Source organism: Chenopodium album, chromosome 4 (assembly GCF_948465745.1).
Source record: "Chenopodium album chromosome 4, dcCheAlbu1.1, whole genome shotgun sequence".
NCBI classification, from domain to species: Eukaryota; Viridiplantae; Streptophyta; class Magnoliopsida; order Caryophyllales; family Amaranthaceae; genus Chenopodium; species Chenopodium album.
In genome coordinates, this window is record NC_137837.1 from 73,256,653 (window position 1) to 73,268,990 (window position 12,338).

At 28.9% G+C, this 12,338-nt stretch overlaps 1 protein-coding gene across 1 annotated transcript; it reads left to right on the forward strand.

The window, feature by feature from the left end:
• The first annotated feature begins 3,322 nt into the window (after nt 1-3,322).
• LOC145627242 (NAC transcription factor 56-like) lies at nt 3,323-5,701 on the forward strand. The gene is made up of 3 exons (XM_081679632.1): nt 3,323-3,762; nt 3,914-4,230; nt 4,405-5,701. Exons 1-3 carry the CDS (start codon nt 3,528-3,530, stop codon nt 5,083-5,085), a joined length of 1,233 nt encoding a protein of 410 aa, XP_081535758.1. The 5' UTR covers nt 3,323-3,527; the 3' UTR covers nt 5,086-5,701.
• The last annotated feature ends 6,637 nt before the right edge of the window (nt 5,702-12,338 follow it).

The window sequence follows — 12,338 nt, forward strand, 5'->3', positions numbered from 1 at the left end:
ACTTATTTACCTTCATTAATGTTGTTAATTGTCTTTTTTAACTCTTAAGAATAGTGATATTTTCCTCAATAATGCTACCAACAATTAAAGTTGTGACGTAAGATCAAATCGAAAGAGCTCTCTGAACCGCGCGCATTAGCCATTGTAGCATAAAATAAGTTTTGAAAAACATGTATGCCGCTAGTTGAATAATCAACTAACCCCGCCCTTATCAAAATTTATTTCTCGTGAGCATATCAATTTGAACTTTTGAACTTATATGAACTAACATAAGTGAAAAATAGATCAAAAGAACAAGACCTTTAAACTTTATTAGAACTTATTTTAGTTTTAAATTGAACTTAAGTATGTAGCACTTATCAATACATACATTAATCTTATTAAAAACTTTCTTTTCCTTAACTTAGACTCGTCAAATCTTATAAAAACTAATGTTCCCTAAAATTAATAAGTGGAAACATGGTGTGCATAATAGGGGCCTATTTAAAGTGCTCTCTATGTCGTCCCTTGATTACATGCATATATTCCTTTTGAAGGTGCCTAAGGTGTTTTGCCTGTCTCATAATATTTCCATTTAATACCTTTTGACTCTAGTTAGTGTTATATTAATATGTAATTTTCATACTTAGTTGAATTACGAAATTAAATAAAAATTGCACAAAAAAAACAATATTGATGGTCAAAACTCATTTTAATTTTTCTTATCATATCTAATTGGAACTTATTTTTTCAGATCTACACAATGTTCAACACACATCTTATAATATTTATTATATCTTATTTGATCACTTAATTAGGCCTTCTTGTTCTTTTTTTTTTTTTTTACAAAAACAGGCCTTAATTCAACTATTTAATTTTATCTAACTGAAAATGTATTTATAGTTATAGTGATTATTTTTAGACTAGAACTAATTTTACAAAATAATACTCGAGTCCATTTTATTGATTTACATTTATTTTATCCACTAGTTCGATTTTTGTGATGAAATTAATATACATTTCTTTTTTTCCTAAAAAACTAAGTTTTTACTTAATACAATTAATCAAAAATTTTAAAACAACTTAATTTTATTTAATATTAAATTTTATGTCATGAAAATATTACATTGCAACGATAATATAATCTTAGGTCAAACCGTCAAAGTTATCCATCTCCTCTTTAATTTTGTGCTGTCCCTCCATATCAACATCTTTGTCTTCCACCAGATCTAATAATTTCTTCAAAAATTTTCCAACTCGTATCATATCCTATTATTGATTTGCCATGATCATGCACTAAAAAGTGTGGTGTAAGTGCTCCCTCTTTACTAAGAAAGTCGGCAAGTTTATAAACATTGTTAAAAACTTAATAAATAAAAATTAAATATATATATATGGACTGTGCTCGGTAACTAGCTTATATTATGTGAGCAAAATTTGATTATTTGACCAACATTAGCTTATTGACTATTAAATAAGCTAATTCAAGGTGTTTGGTAGGAAACTTATTTAAAGAGCTTATTCCACTAAATAAGATCTTTTCCAAAAAGGTCCTTTTAGAAGTCTTTTCAATTATCTTATTCAATTGTTATGGTGAAATGACATTTATACCTCCATTTAATTAAAAATCGTATATGAATTACCCACCCCACAATTAGCTTATTGAATTGATCATTTCACATAATCAATCAGCTTTAAACAAGTAGCTATTTACCAAACACTTTTCTACAATAAGCTAATAATATAAGGGCTTGTTTACATTTACTGAACTGAGCTGAATTGCACTGAATTAATTGGAGCTGAACTGAATTAAACTGAACTGAGCTGAAATGAATATTTTATGAGAGAAGATAATTAGGAGCTGAACTGAAGTGAACTGATTGGAGCTGAACTGAACTGATTATTAGAGACTGAAATGAACTGAAATTAAGTAAATGTGAACAGGTCCTAAGTCAGTCAAATTAGTTAATACAATCAGCTAACACAATCCGCTTAACTTTTCAGATTTTCCCCAAACACGACCATGGGCTAGTTATTAATAATCCATCAATTTCTTTTAAAATCTTTTCCCTCCATATTAAATTTTTTAGATAATTTGTACATCTTACTCCATATTATATTTTGCATTTAGGTATTCATTAAAAAATATATTATTTATAAATCAAATATAATAATTTATTAAGAGGTATATGTATAATTAAACTAATAGTCCAAATTTTTAATTAATATAATTAAATTAGTAAATATAATCATTTTAGAAGTACTAAATATCAATTGCCAATCACTTGTCTAATCAGCTAGTGAATATTGAAGATTGACTTTGTGAGTGAGAGAGAGAGAAAAAAAAAAAAAAAGACTAATATCAAATTATCAATGTCCCTTTATAGATGTCTTCGGTCTTACCCTCGTAGACTCATAGTTAGATACATATTATTAAGTACGGAATGAACAAACATAATATTGCCATTTGTTGTACTGCCATAACGTAATATTTCTCCTTAACATGCATGTATGCATGTTTGTGCTAAAAAAAATACTCGTATATTTTACTTTCTCTTTTCTTTAGGTATTTTAAAGTTAAAAAATACGTTTAAAATAATTGTGTTATAGATAATTTAGGTGCAAATAAAATGCATCAATAGTTAACTTATAAAATAGAGCATAGATGTAACAATGTCATCATAGTGTATATAATTTGGCATATTTTTTGAAAGGTTATGTGAATAATAAACCAATGTATACCACACAAGTCCGTTAAACAAATTACATATTACTACCTTTGTTTAGTTTATACTTTAAACGTATTTCCTTTTGTTTGTTTCAAATTAAATTGATGTTAATCATACTAAAGTTTAAGAGACAATCACATCACACGAATGGTTTCTCTCACTATCCCTAAATCGATCTTATCGCATGGATGAAGAATCTATATTAATTTTCTCAACCTCACCTTTCATCACCAGAGCTTTCTGAATAAACGTGTCAGTGATAAAGCTTGAAGTATAAAGTAAAGAATCTAATCTATATCTTCCATGTTTATACTTACTTATTCATTATTTTTAAAAAAATAAGAATAAAAATAAAAAATGAAACAATCCATCTTTGTAATATAAACACGTGATTAGTTTGAAACCATACTCTAATAATCATCCTGTTTTATGGTAGTGATGTAGGTGTAGTAAAATAAAATTTAAGAAAAAAATAAAATAAAATTGTTTAGTTTTCTCACTAATGACCACCACAGAGTATCATTACTCAACAAAAGAGTGGGACCCACAATCTCATGTCATGCATATAAAAAAAGAATGGGGCCATCCAAACTTCAACCCAACCAACATTTTAAGGCTATTTCTCTCCTCTCTTTCTCTTCTTTTCAACATCATCTCTCTTATTATCAAGTACAAGTACAACCTCCCCTGAAACCCATAAAAATAAAATATCACCCAAATTATTATTACACTTGATTACAAATAATTCCAAGTAATCTGTTTGGTTCATATATATATATATATATATATATATATATATATATTTTTGTGATATTATCCATGGATAACACCCACTCACCGGTGGCGGCGGCGGGTGGCGAGCCACAAGAGACGTTGTCGCAGTCGCAGTCACAGCCGCCACCGCAGCCGCATCTACCGCCAGGATTCCGATTTCACCCTACCGACGAAGAGCTCGTTGTTCATTATCTCAAGCGAAAAGTCCAATCTACCCCTCTTCCTGTCTCCATCATAGCCGAGATTGATCTCTATAAGTTCGACCCCTGGGAACTTCCTGGTAATTTCCCTCTTCTTTTTTTTTAGATAAATATATAAATAAATAACAATCATGTATAAATGATTGAATCATAATCTTAATTTATTATTATTATTATTATAATAATAATTATGTTAATACTTATTATGTATGTTGTTTGATTAATGAACAGCTAAGGCCGTGTTTGGGGAGCAAGAGTGGTATTTCTTTAGCCCAAGGGATCGGAAATACCCGAACGGAGCACGGCCGAACCGTGCGGCGACATCGGGTTATTGGAAAGCCACCGGAACAGACAAGCCTGTATTAAGCAGTGGTAATCAGAAAGTGGGTGTTAAAAAGGCGCTAGTGTTTTACGGTGGTAAACCTCCTAGAGGTGTCAAGACCAATTGGATCATGCACGAATATCGTTGGGTTGACGCTTCTAAACCCAACAACAATAAACCCCCTGGTTACGATCTTTGTCATAACAAAAAAGGCGGTTCATTGCGGGTAATCTATTCTATTCAACTCGAACTAATTATGTGCAACAAAGGACAAAGGAATATTTTATATGTCACGAATAATTAACATGTTTTCTTTAGTTTATTAAAGGAAAGATAATATAAGTATGTGGTGTTTTAGAGAAAGGTGTTGATGATGTGTTTTGTAATAACATGGTTGTAGTTGGATGATTGGGTGTTATGTCGAATATACAAGAAGAACAATACAACCCGGCCAATGGATCACGAGCGAGACGATTCCATGGAGGATATGATGATGATGGGAGGTTTGTCGTCGTCCATGTCGATGTCATGTAATCCAACCTCAATAAACAACGTTGGACTTCATCAACCAAAGGCAAACACGAACTCTTTAAACTACGGGTCGTTTCTCAACACTTCTCATGTTGTTGATCAACAAGGTTTATTTGAAGGAATAATGGGCGGTAGTCAACATCATGGTATGGTGGATCATCATGGAGCTCCCTCCTCGCCGATGTTGCCTCTCAAAAGGTCTATGCCGTCCCTATTCTGGGGCGACAATAATGATCCTGAATCGGGATGTGGTGGTAGTCCTGGCAAGAGATTGTCGATGCTCCAGATGAGCATCGACAATAACAACAACAACACTACTATTGTGGGTAATAATAATAGTAGCGAGGAAAGTGGAGCAAGGAGTGATCATCATGACAACAACAACAACAACAACAACCTCAACAACATCAATTCCATGTCTAGTCTTCTCAACCAACTTCCGTCTCAGACAACACCGCCGTTGCACCAACAACAACCGATGCTAGGGGGACTTTCCGACGGGGTGTTCAGGCAACAATATCCTCTTCCTGGATTAAACTGGTACTCGTAATTGCCTCCGAGTTCCGGTTTAAGTAATCATTATTATTGATTATAGTTAAGATATATATATGATGATTATTCATATCTTTATGATTCTTAACCATGAATTATATGCCTTACTACTCGTATATATTATACACTTAGCTTAGTCATATATATTATACACTTTGATTAGGCATCATATATGTAGGTATATATATATTGATTAATTTCGAGTTTTTCGGTTGTTGAAGAGAGATTTATAGAAGAGGCAAGGGGGGTGTTTAATTAATTAATGGGCCTCTTATAGTGTTTAGCAATAATTGCTTGATTATCTAGTTGATAATCAAGTATTAACCCCCCTAAACCTCTCTTCTTCACCAGAAACAGGGATTTAAAAAAAAAAAAAAAAAAAAAAAAAAAAAAAAACATATAGTTTACATAAAGTACATATATTTGTATACAATATATTCAACAATAGTTCTATATTATTGAACATTATTGTAGAATTAATAAAAGACAATGATAATTTTGATAATTTTAATTTGCATTAGGTTATTACATATGGATATTTAATTAGGCCTTTTGTGTAAAGTTTGTACTGTATCATTATATTATTATTATAAAAATAGAGTTAATAACTTTTGTGGCTACTATATATTGTCGAACATATATATAAATGAATAATTTCTTGTTTATATATATTTGGTTAATTGATTATCATTAACTTTGATGTGAATGGGTTATTTTATGCTAATTCGAGTTCAGATTTCTTGAAATGGTATTGGGTGCAAGCATCGTCTCATCATGCAGCTAGCGCAACATTCACTTAAGAAGTTTTAATTTTCTAGTCCCTTTTAAAGATTTTCTCTCACATATTAACAATTTTTTCATCAATTATTAAAGGTAACATTTTATATATTTTATTTTATTAATCATTTACTAATTTTTTTTGTAGTATTTTTATTACTCCAAAAGTTTTTAAATGAATTTAAAATTTGGTATCACAAAATATATCATTTCTTTGAACTGTTAAATAATCACAATTTGTTTTAAATTTTTATTTACACTCTTGTAATTTCTATAAAAATTAACTAATTACCGTTTTAAAGTTTTTGTTCATTATTTATTGAAAGCTTTTGCTAATTTATTAAATGAGGATGTCCATCTTACATTTGATTAGACGTGAATTAAAATCAAGCTTTCTTATTACATCCACTTTTCTACTCCAATTAATATTTTTTTTTAACTCTGTATAAGTTTGTGATTGAATTCAGAATATTTTTTTTCTACTTGATTTGTTTTTCCGTTTTGGAAGCATACGTACAAAATAATTATCAGTTATTTTGAAATGAATAAGTAATTAAAATTTTATTCAATAGCAAATGAAGGGTTGTTAGAGTTAAGTTGTTGTTGCATGTGTGATTATTGTACCCCAACTCTTTGATTTCTTGAGCTATACTCTTGAGCTTATTATTTTGATCAAGAAATATATATTCAAAGCTTGAGAAGATACATGGAATGTAAGAAAGCACCATGCAATTTGCCTTAAATTTGGTTCTTGTGATTGAAAACCAAGCATAGCTTTGGCCTCTCAATTATGGGAAACTTTAGCCCTTCAGAAACCCTAGAAAGGTAAGAATCTTATTTCTATCTATATGTACATGCACTTTGGACCATAAAGTCACATTAGCATGATTAAAGAATATGTCGATAAATTAAAGATAATACTAACTATTAATGTCCGTGACTAATGTAATTAGGCAACAAATGTATCCAATGGAAATTTTGATACCCATACTTTAGTTTGATGCATATGATCTTCAATCACTAAACTAATTTTACATTTCTACCTAGTTTTATAAAAATAAAAATAAAAATTAAAAAAAAAGGTGGTAATTAAATATCTTGTTGTCTCTTCATGAATAATGATACATGTGAATATTGAATTATCATCACTCTATTATCTTTTATTTTTAATTTTCTTGAAAAGAAGTACGAGTTTAAGGTTATGTTTGGTTGGGAGGAAAGTTACTTTCTAAACAAGTAGCTTTTCAATTTCCTTTGTTTTCTTTGTAAGAGGGTGACTATAATTTTCTTTGGTTGAAAAAACCTCAATTTTGAAAGAAATAATGCTCCATTTTTCTTCTTATCCCTCACCTCCATTGTCTTCATCATATCTTCATCTCTCCATCCCTTCCCTCTATTTCACTTTTCCCTTTTCTATCTTATCTTTCTAGCAAGGAACTAGATAAAAAGGAAAAAAAAAATCCAAATCTTTGGTATAATAAGTTTTCCATATAATATTAAAATCAATCATAAGTTTTTCTTTGAACAAAATACAACCTAATTACTATTCCATTTTATTTTATTTTTTTTGTTTAATCAGTTTTCCTTTTTCATAATTTTTAGTGCAAACTTTAAAGTAAATATCTTTAATTATGAGTATGCAAATATTAAAATCAATCCAATAAGATGATATTTACAAAAGTAATGCAAACTTCAATTATTCTAATCCTATCTTTAGTAATGTGTTTGCAAAATTTAGAATCAATCCAATAAGTTGATAATTACAAAATACAAATTGAAATGAATATATTCCAAATAGAAACAACAAGAAAGACAAAGCTATTACTCCGTATTTATAATTCTCGACAGTTTTATAGACTTATAGTAAGCTATAAAAGAATTTTTTCGTATGAGATACAAAAGTATAAAATGATGTTGCAAGATATATCATAATAAATAATTTTGTGCAATTTATAAATTTAAGCATTGTACAACATACCTGGATCCTTTAATTTTCTCTTCTCCCAAGATCAATAATCTTTGTAAACTTTTTACTCTGTATAATCATAACCGTTAAATTTGATTAATAATTTAAATGTAATAATAAATACTTGTATTATTTTAATAATATTTTTACTTGGACAAGTACTAGTTTTATAATTTTTTTTTTAAAAAAAAAAGCTTAATACTGATTTTTTTTCCTTATAATTACGGAGTCTTTGATAACTATTACGGAGTACAAAATATAAGCATATTCATGTAATTATATGTGTAATATTGTTAGATGAGTCTCGATATGTAGTATCGAATGTGTTTTGGAGCATATTAGTTTTAATTTTCAAATGTGTGTAATCGAAATTATGAAACATATACAAATGAGATAAATAAAAAGGAACAAATAATAGGAGTTAATATACGTATTACTCCATGTTACTGTACATAAATACGGAGTACGTACTTCATATACAAAAGGTTCAACATCAAAGTACAAATGGGAGGAATATAGTTATTTTTAGGGTATAATAAAAATAACTCAAATTATTACATAAATTTGCATGAACAGCTTTCATGCCTTCATTAGTTTTGTCGAATGAGAACAGGTGTCGAGCTGAGAATCGACGATGGATGATTAATGATATCCATTAGTTTTATTGTATGTGTCAAGAATCGTAATTAAGGCCTTATCTTTGACTATTTTATGAAAGTAACAAAACAGAACGAACGTATCCATTTATAATGGTACTCGTAATAATAATCACATCATTTAATTTAATTTAATCTAATTTACAGCTATCTTCTATTCATCAAGATATTTATGTTGTTCATCAAAAACTGACAAAAATCAAAGTATCTAACCTTTAAGAATTGAAGTACTGAAAATGACAAAGATTTTATACCCTTATTTACAACGATTATATACTTCATAGTCCGTATAAAGGTTGTCCTACAATCTCCTAATAATACTTTTTTGACCCATATAAAAAAATTCGGGTGGAGATTAGATCAAGATCATATTTCTTATTGTTAAAAAAATCATCTAAGAAGAAAAATGCAAATTTAAAGTGTAACGTAACTATTATACTGTTTATTTTATGTGTCACATCCAGCTAATCGCGATTAAACAGTACAAGAAATCCTTATACAACTAATTGTATCATACGTATTTTAAACCAAAACCAATTTTACAACACTAGTGACATTATCGTTGTATCATGCGTATTATATAATCGGTTGTACCATAATTACCCTCCTAACATAGTGCAATCGTTAAAAAAACCATTAGCGGATAAGCCGACCAGGTAATTAAACTCCTAAGCACGCAACTCTTAGCTTGTTTTTATCTTTGTAGTATAATGTAATATTTTAAGTTATTTGTGGGAAAGTTGATATCTTTCTTCATCAAACAATAGTACATAAGAGTAAATAGTAGATTTGTACTTTAAAAAATCAAAATTGAACAGCGAATTTAGCCTCAAATGTCATACTTGATACTTAAGTGGGAATTCAAAGAATCCATCAGTATATGTCTCATTTATTTTATCATTCTTTGTCATGTATTATTCCTTTCCATTAATGTATATACCATGCACATTATTTACATATCGCCTCAAAATCTTACATTTGCTAACAAATGCTTAGACAACAACTCATTCCCTTCAAAGTACTTATAGATTCTGTACTAGGATTTATATGCATAAATTTTTTAAATAAAAAAAAGAAAAGGAGTAAGAAAAGAAAAGTGTTGTCGATCACCTGCCTTAGCCTTTAAGGCCACTTGCTATTAAAAAATATTTATGGAAATCATTTATTAACTTTTACTTTTTATATGTCGTGATACTATCTATTTACATCATTAACCTTTGCGATTTTATGTGAACAAAATAAAAAATATAGGGCTTCTTATTACATACATTGTGATTAAACTTTTAAATTATTTTGGTGGTCAATTCAACATTAGGAAAATGATAACATAACCCTACATACAACACCACTAGAATTTTAACACATCATCAATAAAAGGGAGAAAATTAGGAGTTAAATATAAACTGAATTTTAATGGAACATGAACCCATTATTGTAGTCAATAAAAACATGACAAAGTAAGGTTGTATGTAGGGACCACATACAACAATTGTATGTGTAGCCTTTACGAAAATTCATTAGCATACTATTTATCTTATATTTAGACAAACAAGCATAATATAATGGTTGATACTTTGTACTTCGTAATACATTGATAATGAGAGCCTTTATGTCATGTTAATTGACTTTAAAAATAAATAAATAAAAAGGCTTGAGAATGATATATATTTATCAAAAAAATTGATTTTACATATTTGCTATGCAATTACTATTATTTGTTATGTAAAGTGACAAATTTTAAATCAAAGCTTATTTTTACTAAATATTTCTCTTCATACATAGGTAGGAGTAAAATGAAGAGAGTACTCGTACAATTTTAAAAAAAAAATAATACCAGTAAATAAAGACTCCGTAAATAAAATGGGAACTAACAATGGAAGACAACGAGTGAGGGATAGCTCAAGTAGTTAGATCTCCCCTCTCGATCGGTCACATGTGATCCTGGAATCGATTCTCATCATCTGTCCTTGTGGCTCTCTAAACACCCAAATAAAAAACAATGGAAGACAGCCACTCTTTTTTTTCATACCAAATTAGAGTAGCTTGTATATCATTGGACTAATTATGCTTATTTATAGAATATGAATCTGGCTGGATGCTTCCTCCCCCATAAAAGACATCAAACTTTTTAATCAAATATAATTAACTCTATATTTATGCATATAACAATGACTTAATGCTCATCAAAGTATTCAATTTTGAAATGATTGGAAGTTTATTAAAAAGTACAGTAATTTACTTAGTATGCTAATTAACACATTACTTATAGATTGTCTATGAATTTTGTATAAATTTAGCAACAAATCATTTAATAAACCAAAGTCTCATAAATATTTTAATTAAGGTTTATTTTCTGTTTGAAAGGAACATGTTATTTATGGTTTATCTTTATTGGAAAAGCTACCACACAAATCGTTAAGTGATTGTGAAGAGCTAGGGTGTTACTTGAAGACTCTTGAAAGAATGGTACTAAATTCAAGTTTTTTATACGATTATTTATTAAAGAGAATGCAATAACCTTAAGCTTGAAGGGTTACATCTATTGAAGTTTAAGAAAATGAAACTTTTTATTTGTTTTTTTTTCTAACAAATAACCTTATAACTTAAGCATATCTTTGATGATATATTTAATCAAATACTTTCTCCGTTGCTATTTGGTTGACATGTTCAATTTAGGCACATATATTAAGGAGAGTAGAGAGAATGATAAAGCAAGTGAGGTGCACTTAAAAAGCAAGGTATAAAACTTACTCAAAAAGGAAATGTGTCAACTAAAAAAAACTTCCTGAAAAAGGAATACATGTCAACTAATAAATAACAAAGGTAAGTATAAAAAGGAATACACTTGGTTTTCTTTCATAAATAATACATTCTCCATGGATTTTTTTTCCTAAGATGAAGAACTTGAACTTTTTACACTATTCACACAATCTCTATTTTTTGGTTAATTTTTGTGAGGAAAAACGATCAATGTCATGTGAGGTCTTGTACTGTAAATTCAATTCATCTTGATTTATTCATCTAAAATATCAACATTTATAAATAAATATATTAATGGTTGAAGGTATATTGAGAATGAAAAAAGTGCATGTAAATAAAGTTTCGTCCAAAAAACAAAGGAAGTATGTCACATTTCAAAATTAAATTGCTTAATATATATTAGCATACCACTTTTTAAGTTTATTAACTTTATTAAATGTTGAAAAATCCTTTTCACCCTAATAAAACAAAAACTAATTCCATTATTAATTATAAATCATACCAAAATATTCACACTTGAAAATTAATTCTAATAGATAAATAACTTCACCCCTAAGCATCATCATGAACGTGCACTCGACAACTGTTGAATTTTTGCTATGTGAATTAACCATAATTTTTAAAAACAAATAATTTCTCCACTAAGCATATATCATCCTGAACGTGTTATCGACAACTGTCGAATTTTCAACGTGCGATTTTATAATAAAATCTGAAAGCATCAATAAATTCAAAATGACCTCTAATCAAATGATATCAATTAAATTGAGACGGATGGAATAATAAATCTCCGTCGAAAAGGAGATCCTAAAACTACTTGAGAGATAGGGACTAGCAGGGATCGATTCTCACCCAAGGGGTAGGGGGTGGGGAATGACTAAATAAGGTTGATGTGGAGTGACTAAATAAGGTTGATGTTACATCAAACATGAACCTTACCATGAAAAATAAAATAAATCTAAATTGTCTATGAATTAACAAAAAATAAAAAATAAAAAAAAATACTTGTAATATAAATCAGGCAGTCTACCACATATTTTAGTGGTCATAACTAACTGCAAAACCAACACGTAGGATAATTTGATCTCCAAC

What these genes read in the sequence shown, in the direction of transcription:
- LOC145627242 (XM_081679632.1), top strand. Translation starts at nt 3,528, where the DNA reads ATGGATAACACCCACTCACCGGTGGCGGCGGCGGGTGGCGAGCCACAA. An exon ending in CGACCCCTGGGAACTTCCTG is followed by an intron (nt 3,763 to 3,913) that starts GTAATTTCCCTC and finishes ATTAATGAACAG; the next exon opens with CTAAGGCCGTGTTTGGGGAG. An exon ending in AAAAAGGCGGTTCATTGCGG is followed by an intron (nt 4,231 to 4,404) that starts GTAATCTATTCT and finishes ACATGGTTGTAG; the next exon opens with TTGGATGATTGGGTGTTATG.